The 22,243-nt window shown below is 40.6% G+C and overlaps 2 protein-coding genes across 9 annotated transcripts in view; one reads left to right on the forward strand and one right to left on the reverse strand.

The window, feature by feature from the left end:
- The window catches only part of EIF5B (eukaryotic translation initiation factor 5B), an 89,337-nt gene extending 79,882 nt beyond the window's left edge, over window positions 1-9,455 (forward strand). For both annotated transcript variants that reach the window (XM_058684403.1, XM_058684404.1), the window contains 10 exons: window positions 116-247; window positions 667-849; window positions 985-1,146; window positions 2,531-2,662; window positions 3,886-4,017; window positions 4,125-4,201; window positions 4,318-4,482; window positions 6,319-6,457; window positions 8,451-8,612; window positions 8,985-9,455. In XM_058684403.1, coding sequence (XP_058540386.1) covers window positions 116-247; window positions 667-849; window positions 985-1,146; window positions 2,531-2,662; window positions 3,886-4,017; window positions 4,125-4,201; window positions 4,318-4,482; window positions 6,319-6,457; window positions 8,451-8,612; window positions 8,985-9,092 — 1,392 coding nt within the window. In that variant the 3' untranslated portion in view covers window positions 9,093-9,455. The remainder of the gene's footprint in view (window positions 1-115; window positions 248-666; window positions 850-984; window positions 1,147-2,530; window positions 2,663-3,885; window positions 4,018-4,124; window positions 4,202-4,317; window positions 4,483-6,318; window positions 6,458-8,450; window positions 8,613-8,984) is intronic.
- Window positions 9,456-10,614: 1,159 nt separating this feature from the next.
- REV1 (REV1 DNA directed polymerase) overlaps window positions 10,615-22,243 on the reverse strand; it is an 89,863-nt gene continuing 78,234 nt past the window's right edge. For all 7 annotated transcript variants that reach the window (XM_058684406.1, XM_058684405.1, XM_058684409.1 and 4 more), the window contains 9 exons: window positions 17,559-17,661; window positions 16,257-16,410; window positions 15,852-16,054; window positions 14,375-14,608; window positions 13,243-13,363; window positions 11,990-12,210; window positions 11,732-11,888; window positions 11,358-11,460; window positions 10,615-11,013 (listed from right to left, as the gene is read on the reverse strand). In XM_058684406.1, the coding sequence (XP_058540389.1) occupies window positions 10,902-11,013; window positions 11,358-11,460; window positions 11,732-11,888; window positions 11,990-12,210; window positions 13,243-13,363; window positions 14,375-14,608; window positions 15,852-16,054; window positions 16,257-16,410; window positions 17,559-17,661 (1,408 nt within the window). In that variant the 3' untranslated portion in view covers window positions 10,615-10,901. The remainder of the gene's footprint in view (window positions 11,014-11,357; window positions 11,461-11,731; window positions 11,889-11,989; window positions 12,211-13,242; window positions 13,364-14,374; window positions 14,609-15,851; window positions 16,055-16,256; window positions 16,411-17,558; window positions 17,662-22,243) is intronic.

Genomic DNA, 22,243 nt, shown 5'->3' on the forward strand with positions numbered 1-22,243 from the left:
TGAATATGTATAATATATACTAGGAGTTTTTAGGAACTTTAATTTAGGAACTTAATTAAGTTCCTTAGCAATCTGAATGTTTTCAGGATGTTTCTTATGAAAAATTTTTGTCCAGATTGATAGGTTGTATGATTGGAAAAAGAGCCCTGACTCTGATGTGGCTGCTACTTTAAAGAAGCAGAAAAAGAACACAAAAGATGAATTTGAGGAGCGAGCAAAGGCTATTATTGTAGAATTTGCACAGCAGGTAAGAAAACTTTCCCTTCTTAGTGAAGAGCCTGTATTATAGAATATTTTTCCTTTTGTTATATTGTCCTTATAATAAAGCTAGCATTTTCATACTGGTTCTGTTCCCCTATCAATGGCAAGTAATGATCTCCATTCTTTTCCCTTTTCCCTTATCCCTTTTTAAGTTAGAAAGCTGATATTTCAAAGATCTGTCTTTGTAAAGTCTGAATGTTTAAATTTTAAAAATAAAGTTGACTGGGAAAGCCACTACTTTTCTGTGATACAACTAATACCTACAGGTTATACATGATCTGGAGTGTTTTTGAGGAGTTTCAGAAAGATGAGTCATTTGCTTATCTATTAGCTAGTCAGTCATGCTGTTCTGGATACTTCTTCCAGTTTGGCCTTTTGGAATGATTTTGCTTTTTCTGTCTCTAGGGTTTGAATGCAGCTTTGTTTTATGAGAACAAGGATCCCCGTACTTTTGTGTCCTTGGTACCTACCTCTGCACATACTGGTGATGGCATGGGAAGTTTGATCTACCTTCTTGTCGAGTTAACTCAGACCATGTTGAGCAAGAGACTTGCACATTGTGAGGAGCTAAGAGCACAGGTTATGGAGGTAATGATCAGCTTCTCAGTTTATTTTCCCTTTTGTTTTTAACATGGAGGCCTTGGATGGGGATGTTTCCTACTCTTAGATTCAGTCAATATAGTGCAGCATATATTTCACTCCCTTTGCGATTATGTCTCTTAGGTTAAGGCTCTCCCAGGAATGGGCACCACCATAGATGTGATACTGATCAATGGGCGTTTGAAGGAAGGAGATACAATTATCGTTCCTGGAGTAGAAGGGCCCATTGTAACTCAGATTCGAGGCCTCCTATTACCTCCTCCTATGAAGGAATTACGGGTGAAGGTAAGCCTGGGTGGCAAGTGTTGACACACGGGGATATGTACATTGTGTATAAGTTCTGCTGAGGTCCTTTCTTGACTTCGAGAGTTGGTTGGCTTAATATGCTCTCGCTCCTTGTCTTATTTTGAATCCCGCATACAGGATCATCTGACAGAGTGGAGATGTGTGCAAGTTTTTATTTACCACCTAAGCTTTCCATGAAAACTGAAGTGTATTATTTTGGTTCTACACTGCTAAGTAGTCTCTTACTAACATTTTTTATTATGAAACAAAACATTAATACACAAAATTCCATAAGCATAGAAGACAAGTTTAACCAATTTTTAGGAAGCAAACAGGTAAAGAATCAGAACATTGCTGATATCCCGGAAGCCTGTGTGCTTCTTACTGATGTTAGTCCCTCCCCTCTCCCCACCCCTCCCCCCAGTCCCCCACATTCCTAGAAGTTAACTACTTCCATTTCCATGATAGTAATTAATATCCTTTTTAAACAATACGTGAGTGTGGGGTTCTCAAAAATCTGTATGGACTTTATATATGTGGAGTCCTTTTCCATTCCTTTGTATCTGGCTTCTTTTGGTCAAAAAATACTTTTAAGATTTATCCATGTTGTTGCATATAGCTATTGTTGATTTTTGTTGTTGTGTAGTATTCTACTGAATGAATATATTATGGTTTATCTGTTCTTCTGTTGATGGAAAGTGTAGGCTATCTCCAGTTTTAAAACTTTTATTATTACTAGCAGTGTCATTCCTACGAATATTCTTGTATTATCTCTTGGTGTAGTTGTGCAAGTGTCTCCAGGGTGTATGCCTAGGAGTGAATTGCTGAGTCCTCACTTACACTTAGCTCCAGTTTTACTGGATAAGGCCATATTGTTGTCCACAGTAAGTCTAACAAGTTATACTTTCAACTGCAGTATATTAGAATTTTTGTTATGTCACGTCTTGTCAGCTCTTTGATGCTGTCAGAGTTTAAAATTTTTTCCCGTCTGGTAGCTCATCGTTGTTTCATTTGGTACTTGCCTGATTGAAATATGGTTGGCTATTATTTTGTATGTTTATTAGCCGTTTAAATTCACTCCTTTGTGAAATGTCCCTGTGTTCCAGCATTGTCTGTCTTTATTACAGAGTCATGGGATTTTTCTATGTAGTCAGGATACTAGTCTGTTAGTGGCTTGTATGTATTGTACCATCTTCTACTCTGTGACTTGTCTTTTTACCTTTTCTGTGGAATCTTATGAAACAAATGTTTGTTTATTGCTTTTTATGTTTACTTTAAGAAAAATTTCCCTATCCCAATGTCATGAAAATGCTGTCTCTCACATCATCTTCTACTATTAACCACTTTCAAATAAATGTGGTAACAAATATTTTGGTCTTTGTAGAACCAGTATGAAAAGCATAAAGAAGTAGAAGCAGCTCAGGGGGTAAAGATTCTTGGAAAAGACCTGGAGAAGACATTGGCTGGCTTACCCCTCCTGGTGGCTTATAAAGAAGATGAAATCCCGGTTCTTAAAGTAAATTACTTTTTTAAACCTCCAAAGCTATTTGAGTTCTGCTGGTGTGTCAGTAGGGCACATGCTGGTAATGATGAATGAAGTGGGCACCTTTGTCTCTGTGAAGCCTTACCTGGTGGCTCATAGCAAACAGTTGATGCTTTTAGATTACTTCAGTTTACACAGCCCTGTGAATGAACATTAATATTATATAGACTAGAATTTTAAGGTACACATTTTATTTAAATAAAAATGAAACAAAAGCTAGAAGCTGTTCATGTTTTTTAAGATCAGAATATGCAGGGGTGCCTGGGTGGCTCAGTCAGTTGAGCATCCAGCTCTGGATTCCGGCTCAAGTCATGATCTCGCAGTTCACGGGTTTGAGCCCTGCGTTGGGCTCCACGCTGACAGTGCAGAGCCTGCTTGGCACTTTCTCTCTCTGCCCCTCCCACACGCTCTCTCAAAAATAAACAAATAAACTTTAGATACCAGAATATGCAGACAGAACTCAAGATAATCTTGAAGTCATTTTAAAATTTGCCTATCTGTAGGAGCAGATGTCCACTGGAGTCTAGCATAGTTACACAGAGTCAAACTTTGAGTTTATGTACTCGCTTGCCAGAGAGAAGATGGCACTGTTCCGAGCACACGGCTCATCTACTACGCTGAGACCACTGTTATTCTTCAGGCAGCACCAGTTCACCACCGTCAAGGAAGTGGCCACCTTAGAGCCAGTGAGAACAGGGCACACATTCCTCTTTGGCCAGTCCCAACTATGGCATGAACATAGCTGTTGTAGTTATTTCTGGGGAGAATGTCTTCATCCCTAAAGGAGCAGTGACTGAGGAAAAGGGTGCTGAGGTTAGGGTATTTCAGTTAAGGCTTAAGGCAGTCAAGCAGACCCTTTAGGCTAGCACAACACATTACATTTATGTAATGCTTTTTAACTTTGAAAAGATTCTCATTTTCATTCAGCTCACCCATCTACCTTATTTGCCAAGTACAGCAGAGGTTAAATAGATTTCAACATTAGTAATCTAAAGACAGATTTATGGGACACATTTCAGATATGGGCCCTGAATCTCCTCCATTCCAGTACAGGTTCTGCTATGTGTTACTTTTTCTTAGGCTTGCTTTTATGTTTTCAGGTAAATATTTAATTAAAAAGAGAAACACAGCCTTACTGTAAGCTGCTGATGATAGAGATATATTTACAACCTTGTCAAATCTAATTTCTTTTCAAGGATGAGTTGATCCATGAGTTGAAGCAGACGCTAAATGCTATCAAGTTGGAAGAAAAAGGAGTCTATGTCCAGGCCTCTACACTGGGATCTTTGGAAGCTCTACTTGAATTTCTGAAAACATCAGAAGTGCCCGTAAGTAATCCTACCTGACTCCACGGGAGTCCGTGGTAGTCATGGTTCGTAGTGCTATTTCCTTTACCTGACACAGGCCATTAAGCTCAGAAACTCCCTTTGTACAGTATGCAGGAATTAATATTGGTCCAGTCCATAAAAAAGATGTCATGAAGGCTTCAGTGATGTTGGAACATGATCCTCAGTAAGTAATTTCTCTCCTGCTGTGAAGGCTTTAATATTACCTATTTTCTTCAACCTGTCCTACCTGACATATTCTGTGTTTAATCGAATGATCTTTAATGTGTTTGAACCTTTCAGGTATGCAGTGATTTTGGCCTTTGATGTGAGAATTGAACGGGATGCACAAGAAATGGCTGATAGTTTAGGAGTTAGAATTTTTAGTGCAGAAATTATTTATCATTTATTTGATGCCTTTACGAAATATAGACAAGACTACAAGAAACAGAAACAAGAAGAATTTAAGTAAGTTCGTGATTTTACTTATTTTGGGTCTTCGAATTGCCAAATACAGGTTTCTCCCACTATCTGAAAGTAGAGCATTCCTGTGAAACCTTCTGTAAGCCGAATTGGCATATAGTGAAGAAGTAATTACTGTTAATTTATATGGAAAATTTTTTGAGCACTCCCTTCTGATACCTTAGGACACATCTTGATAACAGATAAAATCGAAATGAAGCCCAAATGCTCACAGACCTTGCTCACAGCCCTGGCAGCATGATACTGAGATGCTGAGTGTGGTTCTTGGGAAGAAGTTTGGTGGGGCCACTCTGGGGTGCCCACCGCCTCTTTAAGGTTCACTGCAAAACAAATGCTAAACATTTTTCCTTTTCGCCTTTTTTCATAAAAGTGCAAATCCTCCTCTTTTGGTTAGGGAAAGCAGGTACTAACATAGGTCTTTATAAAAGCAAAGTGGTGTCATGTGGCCTTTCAAAATGTAGGGGATACCTGTATCGGGAAGGTGTGTGGACAGTGGAAGCATGGCATTTGCTCATCTGGAAGAGGCAGCATCCTGAAATGATGTGTTATAAACCATAAATGCCCATCTGAGGCATTCCAGCAGTGTTAATCCTCTGTGTAGCCTTTTATTTTTTAATTTTTAAATTGGCAGGTCTGGGTCTCATTATTGATTAGCAGTTGCTAAAATTATCTTGCTGGAGTTCCTTATCTGGGATTACATGGGAAGGAAGGAACAAAATTAGAACGTGGGAGGTGAGGAAATGAAATAAGGTGAGGTGTTCCATGGGAAGAGAGCTTGTTCCTCCAGCAGACCTCACAGCTTGCCTGGTATAGGTGGCTTTGCTGCAGGTGATTGAGGAGGCAGCAGTAACCTTGACCGGGTTCCCTCCTCTTGCACCTCAGGGGAGACAGCCATGAACTCATGAGAAGTAGGGTGAAGTGCTGAAAAGCAGAACAGAGCAGGGAAGGCCTAAATCAGGAAGAAGAGCAGTGTGACAAGCAGTGTGGTTGGGGACAGCTTCCCTCCATAGGGTCTCTTGTTCAAGCAGAGATCTGAAGGGAATGACTTGAGCCTCCCAGACACACAAGGAGTTGTCCAGGCAGAAGGACAGCACTGGGAGGCAGCCACATCCAATCTGGCAGAGAACAGTAGGAGATGAGGTCAGAGAAGTTGTGGGACTCAGTAGGCCCCTTGGAGGATTTTAGGGAGGCAGCAAGGAGTTTTATCAGGCTCCCAGTATTCCAGGCAAGACCTGGGAATGGCTCAATTTGGGGTACATATTTAAAGTGAACTGCCAGGTGAGTATTGGGATTTAGACTGGGATATGCTCCCTTGAAATCATGAAACCACAAGTGAAAAGACTTTGGTTAAGAAAACTACTAGACACTGTGAAAGACTTGAAGCTCATGCTCAGTAAGTGGCCTTTGGGTCACCTGATTTGGGAACATGGTAGGGAGAAGGTGGCTGGTTTGATGCCTGTGTGGTCCCCAGAGCCAACTGCCTGTGTGCCTGACCGTGGGTCCTATTGAGGTTCTCAGCTCCATCTAAATTTTGGGGCAGAGACTTCGCATGCTCCTGTGATGCAGCTTCTTCAAGACTTGGGAAGTGACAGCACAGAGGGAAGGAGGGGAAGGGGATGGCGAGGGGATGATGCACCCAGGACCAGAGACTGGACCATTGTGGACACCACCAAGGTCATTCTGCAGCGTCCTTCCTGCTTTTCTGGCACCACCTGGAAGTGCTTTTATCTGACAGGGGAAGCCTCATATTCATATTTTTAGGTTTAAGTGATTTTTGTCTGCTTCAAAATTTAGTGGTTTTTTTTTCCCTCCTCCTTTTAGGCACATAGCAGTATTTCCCTGCAAGATGAAAATCCTCCCCCAGTATATTTTTAATTCTCGAGACCCAATAGTGATGGGAGTGACTGTGGAAGCAGGTCAGGTGAAACAGGGGACACCCATGTGCGTCCCTAGCAAAAATGTAAGTTCTCGTTGTACTTTCAAATCAAGTGTGGTCTCTTAAAATCAGTAAAATGGGGAGGCCAGGAGTGGTGACAACAAGCAGAAGAGTTTGTCACCTTCTGTGATTTATCCCTTAACTATGAGTGTTCCTTAATCAGTATTAATTCTTAGCACCAGGTATCGGTGCTTCAGCAAAAGAAAGTTGCAAGGTACTTTAACTTACTGCCCTTTTGAAAACTTTTTGAAGTTTCAAGCCTAGGGGAAAATAACAGAGTAATGAATGCCCACATTCCCTTTCCCTAAATTAGCATCATACCTAAGAAAAATTAACATTAACTCAATAATGTCCTATAATTTATAGTCCTCATTCACATTTCACCAGTTGTCCTGAGGGCCTTTTTTCATCATTGAGAGAGAAAGTGCATGTGCATGCACACACGAGGCAGGGAGAGAGAATCCCAAGCAGCCTCCTTCCATCAGCACAGAGCTCAACGCAGGGCTCAATCTCATGAACCATGAGATCACAGCCTGAGCCCAAATCAAGAATCACACACTTGACTGAGCCGCCCAGGTGCTCTGTCCCAAGTGTCTTTAATAATGCCATCTGACCTGGTCCAGGATTCCTTCAAGGTGCACTGCATTTGGTTATTATGGGTTTTAGTCTCAATAGGAACAGCCCCTCCCCCCCCCCCCCCATCCTTTGGGGAGAGCCCTGTTCTTTTGCAGATCATTTCTCAACTTGGATCTGTCCGTTTCCTCCTCGTTAGAGGGAAGTTACAATTAGAACAGATACTGCATGCAAAGATGCTCCCGTGTGCCTCGAGCCTCACCACACAGGCTTCCTTACTGTGGCAGCAGCTTCGTTTACTGAGTAAGGTGCTGTTGGCTGAGGATAGCCATTAGAACCACGTCTTTCTGCCTTTGGATTATTAAGTAATCTCTGGGGGCACTTTGAGTACTTGTGAATATCCTGTTTCAACAACTTTTATTCCTGTAGATTTAATAATTGGTAATCCTTGCCTAAGTTTATAAAACTGTGATTCCCCCCACCAACACTTCTGTAAAGAACCTCTCTCTCCCCTGAGCTTTTCATTATGTCATACACATTCGGTTAGCTTTTTTAAAAATCTGATGTTCTAATCCATTACCAGTATTTTTGAGATTCCCCCCTCCCTCCCCCCCCCCCCCCCATACCCATTTGTCCATTCTGGTCAGTGGGAGCCCATTCAAACTAGCTACTGCAGACTGCCCTGGACACATAACTCTTGGAGCATCTTCTTCCTTTCTGGTGCAGTGAGATGCTCTAGGCTCATCTAGTATTTTCCCTGCCCCAGACCTGGTTCCTTCAGTGGGAGATGGCACTTAGAAGTCATCTGAGCACTAGGACTTGTTGCTTCTAGGAGTTGTTGCTTTTATACCAGTTCAGTGGACTGAGGAAGGACATTTATTTGCAGTGATTATCTCCTCTGTGGCTTTGGTCACACATTCTCACTTTCCTCTGTCCCTTCATAAGCAGGCAACAGAGTGGTTTTCTCCTGTACTGTAACTGAGATCAGGTTGCTCACAGCTCTCATCCTCAGAATGAAATGCCAAGGCTCTAACCTCGGCCCACTTGGCCCCACAAGATGTATCCCTGGCTGCGGCTCTGACATAATCCCTTTGCTCACCATACCGAGCACTCCAAACTCATTCCTGATTCAAGTTTTAGGCCTGCCAGTTCTTATTATGGCACTTGTCATAAGAAAGGGTAGAGCAGAGATAATAAACCACATTGAATTGATAGGGTACTTTTCAAGTTGTTTACAGCAGTCATCTTGTGAAGGGCACAGGGGGTGTGGTGGGGTCATCCCTACTTTACCAGTGAAACACACTGTGATGAGGGATGAAGAAGGGTCACAGAGCCAAGGCTTTTAAACTGGCTCTTTGGCTCCAGTTTTTATTTTCGCTGTCCAGGTTGCAGTGCCTGTGACTGGCATGATTCCTCTGCTTATATTGCAGTTCTTATTTTACAGTTTGTTGACATTGGAATAGTAACGAGTATTGAAATAAACCATAAACAAGTGGATGTTGCAAAAAAAGGGCAAGAAGTCTGTGTCAAAATAGAACCTATCCCTGGTGAATCTCCCAAAATGTATGGAAGACATTTTGAAGCTACAGACATTCTTGTCAGTAAGGTAAGTGTCTTCATAGAAGTGGCCCATTTTAGAGAAATTGGGGGTCAACTCTTCTCTGGTTACCTTTGCACAGTAGCTCTCAGGGCTGGATGTTTGAACTTTTACAGTCCAGCAGGACTGGATTCTTCTTCAGGGCATGACCTATAACGCGGCCTTCTCTGTGTTGAGGAAGGGGCCTCCTAACAGAGTTAGAGTGCTTGCTAGGACTTGCAGAGATTTACTACTCTGAAAGGCAGACAGGTACGGCATTCATTATTTTGGCCAAGGTTTCTTTTTAATGAGCAGTAGCTGGTGTCAGCCTTGGGCCACGTGCTTTTTTTGGCATGTGGTGGTTGCACTGTTGTTGACCCTGTTTGTGCCTCGGGCTTGCAGATCAGCCGGCAGTCCATCGATGCCCTCAAAGACTGGTTCAGAGATGAGATGCAGAAGAGTGATTGGCAGCTTATTGTGGAGCTGAAGAAAGTATTTGAAATCATCTAATTTTTCCACATGGGGCAGGAATTGGAATAAATGAAATATTATGTCATAATACCACCAAGAAAAAACAAGACAAAAAAATGGAACGGATGTATCTGGACACTGATGAATTTAAGTATGGAAGGAAAAAAATAGGTGTATAAAATGTTTTCCATGAGAAACCAAGAAACTTACACTGGTTTGACAGTGGTCGATTACATGTCCCCACAGTTCCAACGTGCCTGTTCACCTGCCCACTCCTTTCCCAATCCTTCTCTACTGGCTGCTGTTTTAAAGTTTGCCCTAACCCAAATTTGGATTTTTATTACAGATCTAAAGCTCTTTCAATTTTATACTGATTAAATCAGTACTGCAGTATTTGATTAACCAGGCTTCTGCAGATTTTGTGATTCTTGGGACTCTTTTGATGTAAGAAATACTTTATTTATGCATATCCTTCCCACAGTGATTTTTTTTTTCCCCAGCATTCTTCTGCCATATGCCCTTAGGAATTTTTTAAAATAGAAATTTAGGCACTCTGCTATTTCTTTATCTGCTTTGTGTGAAACCATGGTGTAAAGCCTAGCTGGCTGCTATTTACTGCTTGTATAGTCCTGAGAGTCCACTGTAATCAGCACAATTCTGAACTACCAATAAAGAAAACAGACATCCCTTAGGCTTCCATGGTAGCGCAGCTTCTCTCCATGAGTGAGTCATCAGCCTCAGTGTACTACCTTGTGTACCAACACACGCTAACATTAGGATTTTCTAGGACACACTAGAACCAAGATGGATATAAAAACTCTACCATGCATACATTTCCTGATGGGGCACTCAAGTAGGGAACTATTTGGGCTTAGTGCTTCTAAGTTGTTGCAGAAACTGACTTGTTCATATCAGTTACTGGATTTTAGCATGTGGGAAGTCCACATGAAGATCTATTCCTTCCCCCATTATAAGAAATCTGTTAGTGTGAAATTAATTCTTCTAACAGATCTCTAGTAACTATTGAGAGAGAGAGCACAGTGTTGGAGTCAATGTGGGGTGTGTTTTAAAGAAAGTGTTCACTGGCGTAGATTTATGAACTATATTTTTAAAGTATTACAGCATAACTAACATAGCATAGAAAAATACTTTATATACATTTGAAAATCTGTACCACTCTTCGGTACTACTGAAGTTTCTCTAGGGACGGTAGAGGTGGAGACACCACCGCTAAGCCATCTGTGGGACGTAATTTTCCCAAGAAAAATTTAATAATTATGTGTGTGTTCTAATTTAAAGTATGTAAATCCCTCCACTTGGAAGAAGTAAAGAAGGTTTTCATAACATGCTCCTGTGTTCATGCTTGGGGACAAAAGTGATAAGATTATTTAGAAGCTTTACCCGGAACAAGTAGAATCCCATTCTGGGACCTCTCGGGAATTTCAGAGCTTAGCATGGAGCCTCTAACAGTCCGGCTTGTAGGTTTCTCAGCCTTTAAACACAATAAACAGTTCAGGATTTGCTTCCTAAAGGATTCACAAAAAGGAGCCTGTACAAAATATACATACAGTTCTTTATTAAACAACTGTAAACACTTCACTGTAAAAATCCATAAAACTTTATAAACAAACATTTTGTAAATAGAATCTATGCTACAGTAAAAGAACACAATTATTTACATGCAATACTGACAAATTTGGCACTTATTGAAAAGAAATGTACAAAACACTTGCTTAAAAAGAAATTTAAAATTATAAAAACTCAGAGCATTACTATCATGCACTTTGCAAATACCTCACAAGCACTTATGGCACAGCTAGTGGAGAGCACCAGGCTCCCTGGTAATATTTATGTAACTTTTAATGTGCTTCCATAAGTCTGTTGTAAAACCACCTGAACATTGTCAAGAATAAAGTCAAATGCCATATTCCAAACCGATTCCACCGACTGCTGCATCAACCTAAAGGTGGGTTAAGAAAAAACTGTAAGTAAAAAGACTCCTCCAAGAATCAGTTTAACATCTCCTTAGGGTCGTAAACATTTTTAGGTAAGAATCAATTTTGGCCCAAACCTCAGAACGCTTCAAAGTACTTAGTATGGCTTGAAACTATATAAACCTCAAGGGGAACAATCTTTGATCTTCTGGCAGTTGCTTGGGATTCAAAACAAAGGTTACCCCCTTTTCACTAACTCTTTAAGTTAACTGATTGCCCCCAAATGTCAAACTTGCTCTGTGCCTCACCTTAAAAGTAGCTGTGTGAGATGCCCCATTTTGTCCTTTAGATAAAAGTATTGAATAATTACCTTTTCATGTACTTTATTACTAGATCCAGTTTTTCCAAATCTTTTTCCTCTATTAGGTCAGTACAGTATTTCACAACTTGCAGAATGTCTTCCTCCATTGGATCTAGAGGGGAAATTCTTAATAAGGACCAGCCTGCTTGCATGAAGGAGAACTGCATCTCTACAACTACCCCCAACTTCTAGCCATCCAACCAGTGGTCTATAGTATAGAGCTTTTCAAAGTCAGTCCCAGAGTTTCAAAGGTTACAGGGTGGCTGGTTTTGGCTTACCAGATTCAGAAAAGAGTTGCATTTATATAGCTGAGTCTGGTTCAAGTTCCAAAATTTTAGAACCATTACCTCTCAGTCTGTGGCTGTCACACCAGCCAAGCCCACCTGAAATGGTAGTTATCCACTCTTTGAGCAAGGTCTTCACGTCACTGAATTCAACAGCTCCCGCTAGGTTGGGTGCTGGGGGTCTCATGTGGCCAGACAGCTCAGGCTGCAAACCAGAAGGGCCTGGCACACCTGAAGTGGAAGCAGAGAGTTCTCCCTGTTAAGAAAACAAATGACAAAAAGTGCTATATTTACATAACATCAAGTACATTAAGATCTGATAAAAGGTCAAAGCTTAAAAAGTTTTAAAAATATTACCAGAGGTTTCTCAGAAGCAAGACCTTCATGTTTCAGAAACCCATCGATTAACTTCTGGGGACTCCCACAAGCCCCTGGAAGAGTTTTCACAGGGCTATTAAGCAACTTGTTTTTCAAAGGGCTCTGAATCTTTTTTGGGGAACTGATGGGATTTTTTTTCTTGTTCCGTTTCTTTTCTTTCATTGCTGCTGGTTTTAGTTGATGTAACGGATTCTTTGGCACTAAAAAAGTATGAAGTGGTATCTTCAACAACATATGTCTGGATAGTACCATGCAATCTTTCTTTCTTTTAAATACAGACGCTGCATGTGCACGCACACACACACCAACACAGGCCTCTTACCAAGACAGTATTGGAGGCAGTAACTGGATGAAAGCACAGGCTGTAGGACACCCACTATCTGTGCCCACTTTCTTTGGGGTACTAAAAATCTTATCTTTTGGGCATTGCTTATCTATAAAGGGGGGAGAGCTGTAAAGATTAAATGAAAATTCAACAGTTCAGGCATTGTTGGAATACATGTTCAGAACCTTTCTTTCAGATTTTCTTATTTTTTAACATTTATTTATTATTGAGAGACCAAACATGAGCATTGGAGGGGCAGAGAGAGGGGAGGACACAGAATCTGAAGCAGGCTCCAGGCTCTGAGCTGTCAGCACAGTGCCCGATGCGGGGCTCGAACTCATAAACTGCACGATCATGACCTGAGCCAAAGTCGGACGCTTAACTGACTGAGCCACCCAGGCGCCCCTTTCATTCAGTTTTAAACCTATACTCTGATCTGTCAGTCTTGACATGTAGTCAAAAGACTTCTGGTGGTAACTCAAACTTTTAAATTCATTCATTCATTCATTTTATTTATTTGAGAGTGTGAGCAGTACAGGGAGAGAGACTCTTAAGCAGGTTTCATGCTCAGCACAAAGCCTTACACACAGGGCTCAATCCCACAACCCTGACATTATAACCTGAGTTGAAATCAAGAGTCGGATGCTCAAAGGACTGAGCCATCCAGGTGCCCCCAGACTACTTTTAAAGTAAAGGTATGGAAGTCAGAAGTTACACAACTCCAACTAGGTCTAGGACAACACTTACCTGCATCATATACTTCCTCTGCTCCAATACAAAGAGCTCTTAACATGATTAGCAGCTTAGATGTTGGCCATTAATCTGCTACAATAATCATACCCTACCAATGACCTCATTTCCCTCATCTTCAGTTGTGTTACATGTCCCTGCCCACGCTTATGCTTACCAGATGCAGCAGCTGACTGCTGGTGAATGGCATTCTCCCCCTGCCTTTGTCTTTGATCATATGCTGCCTTCAGCTCCTTCTGAAGCTCAGCAGGAAGGGCAGCAAACACCTCGGGGTCCACCTAGTGGAAACGAGAAGGTTCATAGTCAAACTTGAGTTGACTCTATTTTTTCACAAAACAGACTTTGTTTTCAAATCATGCTTTTCTGATCTGTATGAATTCTTACTAGGGCCTCAATATTAAAGCTCATTAAATCCTCACAAGGTTTTAGGGTGAGAATAAGAAAATTCTGAGTAATAACTGACTTAAAAAAAAAAACAAAACACCCACTGCAGAACCACCAGGGCAAGAAACACCACTAGGAAATGAGAAGTGGGGCGCCAGAGTGACTCAGTCAGTTGAGCCTCTGACTCTTGATTTCGGCTCACAGGTTGTGAGATCAGGCTCAGCGCTGACAGCATGGAGTCTGGTTGGGATTTGCCCCCTTCTCTGTGCTCCTCCCTCGGTTGCACGAACTCACTCTCTCAAAAGAACTTTAAAAAAGATGCTTCCCCTCCTCCCCCACCAAAAAAAAGAGAAGCAAACCCAAGAAAATAGGTTTACGTGTAGTACTTTTTTTTAAAAAACACCAAATTTAGATTGTGTTCTTGTCTCTAGTCTATGATTATACATCTCCACCTAGCTATTTATTTTTTAATGTTCATTTTTGATAGAGAGAGAGGATAACAGAGGATCTGAAGCGGGGTCTGGGGCTGACGGCAGAGAGCCCAACACAGCGCTCAAACTCATGAACTGTGAGATCATGACCTGAGGTGAAGTTGGACCCTCAACTGACAGAACCACCCAGGTGCCCCGCCTCCACCTAGTTATTTAAAATGCGGCCCAGTGGTCTTCCCTGGCCAAGAAAATAAGAACTGAATGTGTTTCTTACTTCTGGGTGGAAATTTTAAGCACCTACATACCATGTCCTCCTTCTCTGGGAGTCCATGTCCTTTAGATGATGTAGAAATGAACCAGTGCCTTGGGCCCCAATGGATATGGTGTAAGCTACCATGAGTTTATGGTCCAAAGGAAAAGAAATGAGATCTGCCCGGAGCATATGTAGGGTGAAAGGTCCCTAATTTAACTCACCTGTGAAAATGCTGGCAGGGCTATGACATTGATTCCTGCATCACTGTTAGATTCTTGAGGTTCTGGTATTTGTAACAAAACTGTCCCAACTGGTTGTGGCAAAATTCCTGTATTACAGCCATTTACTGGCTCTTTCTTTTTGTCGCCATGCAGCTCTCCTTGCTGAACAGCACAAACTTGCTCTACTTGTTCCCGGAGATCAGGTGGAAGTGCTTCTAAAACAGACTGATCAAGCTATAAAATACCACATGAGTCTGAAGTTAAAGCATGTTCAGAGAGGAAGTGGTAGGAGTGTTAATGTAGCACTTTAATTTCAATTTGAACATCTCAGACAACATGAGGCGCAGAGAAGCAGGATAGGAAAGGTAACCCCTCAAAGCAGCACATTTTTGGAATGTCTTGGGCTTTTTGCCATTGGGGCCTCAGTAGTAATGTGTAGTCTGGAGAGACCAGCATACAACTACGGGCAGTACCACTGGATGAGGCAAGTCCAAATATACTCATTGTATCTGTACTACAACAGGGGCAGACAGAGCCTTTGTCAAACTTGGATCTCAGACCCCTCCCAAGGGCAGGGACAATGCCTATGGGGTACGTCACATTTTTGGAATGAATGGGACAATGGAGTCCTGGGTCAGAAGTTTACCTTTCAGACAGGAGACTATCTGCCCCCAAATACAAAAACTTCTAGTTCTGACAACAGCAAGTTAGAAAAAAGGGATTGTAGAAACTAACTTTTCTTTGGCCTACATACCAGAATCCTCTGCCCATCGGTGCACTTCCATTTAGAGATGGAATCCTATAAATTGGGTAGGCCAATCTTCTACTTTGCCAGGATCAACTATTTTTGGATAACTCAACAGCAACCGGGACCCAATGCCAGCTGATTAGAGCTGTCCCTTTCCCAGCCTCACAGCTGGCATGTCTGTTTCCTTCAGCCTCTTACTATTCAGTGAAGCATAGAAATGGACTTTCCCAATATATTTTGAAGTGCTATCTTAACCTTACAAGGAGCAAAAATTCCAAAAGTGTTCCACGTTTACAGCCCATACCAATGGAATTACTTGCTTACGTTAGGAAAATCATTCACTCTACAGAAAGGATGGTCTGCAAATGCTGCAAGAAAAACCTTGGACATGGGCCCCTACTGATGATCACAAAGCGATACTGTTGAATAGAGTGGAGTCCCTGTGATTATTGCTGCTACAAAGAGGTAAAGTGGCTACTGACGGGCAGTTGCAGAACTAGCTTTCATCCATGTTCTACAACTTGCAAGAGTCGCTGATCTTTGCAAAAGCACCACCTTTCCCCTAACCTGATTATTTCCCATATGGAGTTCTGTAACACCATGAGCTGCCTGTGATCTACCCTGACAAGTACCCTCTCCCCTTCTCGGCTATGCTGTTACCTAAAAACGTCATCCCTACTTTAAAACTGCTGTTGCACTTAAATCACACTCAGAACTATAAAAATATACCTGGGAAGGTGATGGAACCTCAATACTCAGGTTAAGTCTTGATTTTAAACTGATGGGAGAATGTAGACCATTCCATTTCCCTGAAGACTCAGCTTTGCTAGTAACAGGATTGACACTTGATGTCAGATGTGTTGAAAAAGATGGCAAGAAAGTGCAATTTCTAGAGGCAGATGATATTTCCAGATCCATAGCAGCCAGAAATACTGAAAGTATAGAAAATACATAAAGTAGCTTCTTCGTATCATCAGGGACAGGATGGCATGGATTACTTTAAGCCATTTTAAGTAAAACAAACCTATACTATCGATTCATCATAATCCAGAATGTCCGTTTGTTTCTTAAAAAGTCACAGAGCCATGCCAGACAACTGTTGTATTAACAAGAACCACACTGATGCCCACTGACCTTCTTTGTGCTCCTCTTCTGTGGATTTCTTCGCTTTCTGAACCTGGAAGAGATCCAGGACAGAGTGTGACCCTCCAGGAAGAACTGATGGACGAGTGGGGCATGAAGAAGGGTCTGGGTTGGTCGGAACCAACTGATTCACGTGAATCCCAACCTAGAACCAGAGTTGAAAATGTGTTTCCAGGAAAACTAAAGCAAGAATATGAATTCAACTAAGCAAAATTCTCAGCTATTCCTTTTTAGAAAGATCTTCTAGATCTATTTCTATAATAAAAAATTAAAGTATTCAAAGAGCCTTCTACATGATTTATTACAAAAACTGTATCTCTACTAGCTAGTGAGCAGTTATTCACCTCAATCTTGGAGTATCCATTTCTATCTAAATATACTGTAATCTCTTCAGAATCAGAAAAATCCAAAAAAGTGTAATACTATATCCCACTGAAGCTCTAATCAACTAAATTTTTAAGATTAAAAACAAAAGATCCTATAGGAACAGTCTACTTGCAACCTTACTTCCCTTACCATTTTTCTGTTTTAAATGAAGAACTTTTCAAACAAGTGGGTTTGGGGGGTGGGATGAGCAGTGCTCTGGGTACACCATGGGCTCTCGAAGACTGTACCCCCCACCCCGCCCCACACTACCATAAAGCCTTACTGTAATAGTATTTCAGGGAGTTTTGATCATGTCTGGTTTAGTAATTCTTTAATCCTTCCACAGATACCACACCAATAACTGCCTTTCACTCACATATGTGAACACACACACAACAGAACCTACAAAGGTTTATCCTTAAGAAAATTAAGGTTTTTACATTTTTTAATATCCTCTCACCTATCCATCCCAAAGGCATGTTTGTGGTGGTAAGTTCTCCCTTCTAGAGCATCAACAGACACAGAATAAATTTTGGATTAAAAGGGACCTTAACGATATAAGTATTATTTGCAGTTCCACATTCTTCACAGTCCCATCTACCAATGAGAACCAGAAGCAGGATAATGTATGTAAAATAAGCCCTTGGTTAATTGAAAGACACTTATAAAAATTCAAGATACAAAATTATTCTAGGCAGAAAACAAAACGAAGAGCTTTCAGAACAAATTTGACTCTTCTCTGAAAAATAACAAAATCAGGTCAGAGGAGAAAGTCCAGAGTTTTTCAGTTTCTATTCTGGTATCATATCAAAGAAGCTGAAAATCTGCTCATAAAGCCACTACCCACTGCCATGACCATTCTCAGATCAAACCTTAAGTGAGAAAAACATTACAGAAAGTCAGAATTTTAAAATGTTATATACTCACCCCTCTCATATCCGATATATTTAGTTTCATTGTATGAAACATGTTTAGTGTAGCTTTTCCAATTATCTTTGCACTATCTGTTGCCTGGTCAAGAGTTACAGTCCTGTAAATGACAGAATTAACTTTAACGGAGCAAAAGCTACATTCCATATATATTCACTAGTACCTCATGAGTATGGAACAGTTTAAAGAGACATAGGAAAGCTGTAAAGAAAGTTACAAAAACAGTTTAAGTAATTAAGTAGTAAAGATAATCCTTAAAAATGAACACAAGAGTGTGTCCCGTTCCCCCCCCCCCCCCCCTTCAAGGAAGCCAGTATAACAAATTAATTACACTGACAGCCAGGGTGTAAAAGAAAAACCATATAGAACACTGGGACTTTGAGTTACAGGCTAATGAAGACCTGGCCAACTAAAAATAAACTGGAAAACATTTTTTTAAAAGATGTATTTTAGTTAATGCATATACAAATACAAACATTATGTTGCAACCAAAGCATGAATATAAACATGAAGTTTTAGATTCCAAGAGAAGTCTTAGGTTCCAAGATTATCTATGTTGAGGTATAAAAGATGAATCCCTGTGTTTTAGTTCTTGACTCTACTTTTATCATGTCTGAAGCCGCTACATAATTTCAACATGTGAATATGTGCATTAACAATTTCTTAGAGGCTCTAGAAATCAATAAAGAAATGCATGAACAACAATGACAAAGGAAACATGGTGGCACCCTGTCTAAAACCCAGCAGGACCAGAATAGATCTTTAAGAATTCTTAGATCTTTAAGAATTCTAGAAGAAAGGAGACTGCATTATTAGGTGCTAAAAACTACTTTTATTGTATTTATTTTCTCAGTACCATGAGGACATTATGTACACCCATGAAAGGTACCAGTTTTTTAAGGAAAATATTTACATTGATTTGTTACCTTAATTACATTTATTTAACACAAATAAATACAGAAGAACTTAAAAGCAAGGTTTTTAGTGGACGGGTGGTTTAAACATGTTTATATTTCTCCTGAACACCACTTAACTATTTTGAAATGAGTTTTAAATGGCATAAACTCCTAAAAAATCTAAACAGGAGAGGAGACAAGAACAGAGGACCAATGTTAACTGTAACTCAGAACACTGAAAGCGTATCAGTAAGTATTAAGTTACCAAATATGCCTGCTAAATGCCTAAATCAAGGCACCACTTTAGACAAGCCAATTTATGCTACAGAACCTCAGAAACACTCAGTGATTAGAGATGCCAGGTACCAGTGAAGGGGGCGAGAAGGGACCAAGAATGTGCATGTGCAGCAGACACATAGATCGCCCCTCCTCTGGGATTTTGTACACGCCAATGTCGATGCTGAGAGCCAGGGGACATCATGCATGGCCAAGGAGAGAGGGAGGCACCTTGCTCAAAAGCAGCATACACTCTTCCTTCCCACCTAGACTGCTCTTCCTATGGAGGAACCAGAATGCTGGCTGCCATCTTCATGCGTGCTCACCCACTGTAGGCAGGAGATGGGAAGATTTCATGTGGGGCATGAAATAAGACAGATAGTTGAAGAAAACCTCCAATATAAAAGCAGTCAGAAGAGAAAGAAGGAACTGGAGAAACAAGTGACAAAGGGAATAGAAGTATATTTAAGAGATAAGAGATAATATTGCATCTGTGAAATAACAGATGCTATATTTAAATGTCCAAAGAATTTTTAAAAAATACTCAGAAGTTTAAAATGTTGGTAGAAATAATAAATTAATATGGACAAAGTACCTGGCACAAAGATAAAGACCAAATAAAATTCCAGAACCTGAGTTAAAGAGAAAATCCTGAAAGTTCCAGAAAGAACAGATCTGTAAAGAACAGGCAATCAGAATACTGGAATTCTCCAAAGTAATCATGAAAAAAAGGGGACAATGGAATCTTTAAATAAAGAGAAATAATTTCTAACTAGAAGTTACAACTTTTAAGTCAACAAAACTACTGAGCATTAGCACAGACAGTTTCAAAAACAATTTATGCCCATGAACTCTTTCTCAATAGACACTAGGATGAGGAGACCAGGGATCAACAGATCACAGAGAAGGGATACCCCAAGACTCCCACTTTATAGTAGGTCTTAAACTAATCCTGATTGCATTTAGCTTGCTGGAGGGCCCCAAGTAAAAAGATCAAACCAGTTGATTCTGGTGTACTGAAACACACTAGGAGGGACTTTGGAGATAAACTCAATGGCAAATTCACAAAAAAAAGGCCAACAAACCAAACAAGATGCTCAGAACTCCAGGAAAAACAAGTTCAACAAAAAAGGGAATGAGGTCACAGTGAACTATATGCTCATCCACATACAGTGTGCACATGATCATAATAATGTTAACACTGCCTGGGGGCAAAGGAAATATGCATACAGGGGAAACAGCAATAGGCAATGAAAGAGAAGTAGTGCAAGGGACTGTGTGTGTGTATAAAATTCAAATTAAAAATACATATACACAAAAGAACTCCAAAGGGGAAAAAAGTCTTTGCCCAAAGGAAAACTGTTAAGAGAAAAATTTTTCCGCGTGATAATCAAGCCACAGATCTCAACCTACATATGGGTCTTTGACATGCAATTTAAAATGGAATCCTTTTTCTTACAGTATTATAACCTATCAGAGTCCGCAAGGCACATGATTGCCATGTACCTTTTGATCAGGGCCCGTTACAAGAGGTAACAGAATCATGGACTGTGGACTACCACTGCTTAACTCAGCCCAACATTACTTCAGTGGGGACTACAGCAGGCGCCCACAGCCTGTTTCTGTAAAGAACCAGAGAATGAATCGCCTGTGCTTTGTGGTTCCTCTCACATGGTCTTCATTCTTTACAAACTTTCATATAAGAATCATTCTTGGCTCACAAAGACCACATAAAAACAGGCCCAAGGATGGATATGGCCCACAGGAAAGAGTGTATCAACCCCTGAATTAGAGGAAATACAAGGTCAGTGTTATAATATTTCATAATCCCACACCTAAAGCCTTCCTCAGGCAGTTAGAACACTACCAAAAATGTTAAGTTTAAGTTAATGGTTTATAACCGATCTGCATTTTGGTAACATTTATAAAATTACACTTGTTCTGATTCATCATGTATTCTTTTTCATTATCATCTTTTCCAAAGTTAGTATTTTAAGGGCACAGCAAAATGTACATTTTATACACAGGTGTTTTTTTTTTTTTAACATTAAAAAATTTTTAATTTTTTTTTTTAAATGTTTATTTTTGAGAGAGACAGAGAGACAGCATGAGCAGTGGAGGGGCAGAGAGAGAGAGGGAGACAGAATCAGAAGCTGGCTTCAGGCTCTGAGCTTGAACTCACAAACTGTGAGATCATGACCTGAGGTGAAGTCAGACGCTTAACCGACTAAGCCACTCAGGGCCCCCCCCCCCCCAATTTTTTTTTAATGTTTATTTTTGAGAGTGGAAGGGAGGGAGGGAGGGAGAGAGAGAGAGAGAGGACGAGCAGGGGAAAGGCAGAGAGACAGGGAGACACAGAATCTGAATCAGCCTCCAGGCTCTGAGCTATTAGCAAAGAGCCCGATGTGGGGCTCAAAATGACAAACCGTGAGATTGTGACCTGAGCCAAAGTCGGACGCTTAACCGACTGAGCCACCCACCTAGGTGCCTCTACACAGTAGGTTTTGAACTGTCCTGTGGTCACCAAACAAAGAGTCCTCATCTTGTTAGAGACAAACACTGAGACACCTATGGAAGAAACAAGACTGTATAGGAAATTCACTTCAAAATCACTGGGAGAAGGGGAGGAAGGATGGTATCCGAGGAGCTGACAGCAACTGTTGAGATCAGGTAATGGGTTCATAATAGTTCTACTATTTCTACTTTTAAATATGTTTAAAATTTTTCATAATAAAACTTTTTAAGTTCAGAACAAAAATGGAACAAATACTAACAACAGCAAGGAGGTATGTGCTTACAAAAAAGGCTGAATATTATCCTTCAACTGGGGGGCAGGGGGTTCAGTATAATTAATCCTAGTTTTTCTTACTATTATAATTATATTTTTGGAGTACCTGGATTCTCCAAAAAGGATTAAATGAAGGCTGATTTTCTTACTCAAATTAGACAGAGTGAACCCCCAGGTACTGCTGATGCACCAAAATATACAATGCTAAGACATTTAAAAATGCATACATGACAAAAGAACACTCTACTGCCAGTTCTCTTTCTAAAGAAAAATTCGTTTTTGGATGATCCTTTTCATGTACCTTGTACAAAGCAAGTTCTAGGTTGCATTCCCAAGGTATTAATTAACTAGATCTGATTTTCTCATAGAAACCATGTGTAAAAAGATCACTCTATTCCACAGTTAGGGCCTCATAACCAACTTGTTATAGAAATGACCACTAACACTGTGTTTAACTAATACAGCATTTAAAATATGGATACATCAAAATGTTTATTAAAATAGGTTAAATACAGGAGCGCCTTGGTGGCTCAGTTAGTTAAGCACCCAACTCTTGGTTTTGGCTCAGGTCATGATCTCACAGTTTGAGTTCCCGTCCTACGTCAAGCTCTGTGCTGACAGTGCAGGGCCTGCTTGGGATTCCCCCTTTCTTTCTTTCTTTCTCTCTGTCTCTCTCTCTCTCTCTCTCTCTCTCTCTCTCTCTCTCTCTCTCTCTGCCCCTG

The sequence above is a fragment of the Neofelis nebulosa genome, chromosome 9, assembly GCF_028018385.1.
Source record: "Neofelis nebulosa isolate mNeoNeb1 chromosome 9, mNeoNeb1.pri, whole genome shotgun sequence".
NCBI lineage: Eukaryota > Metazoa > Chordata > Mammalia > Carnivora > Felidae > Neofelis > Neofelis nebulosa.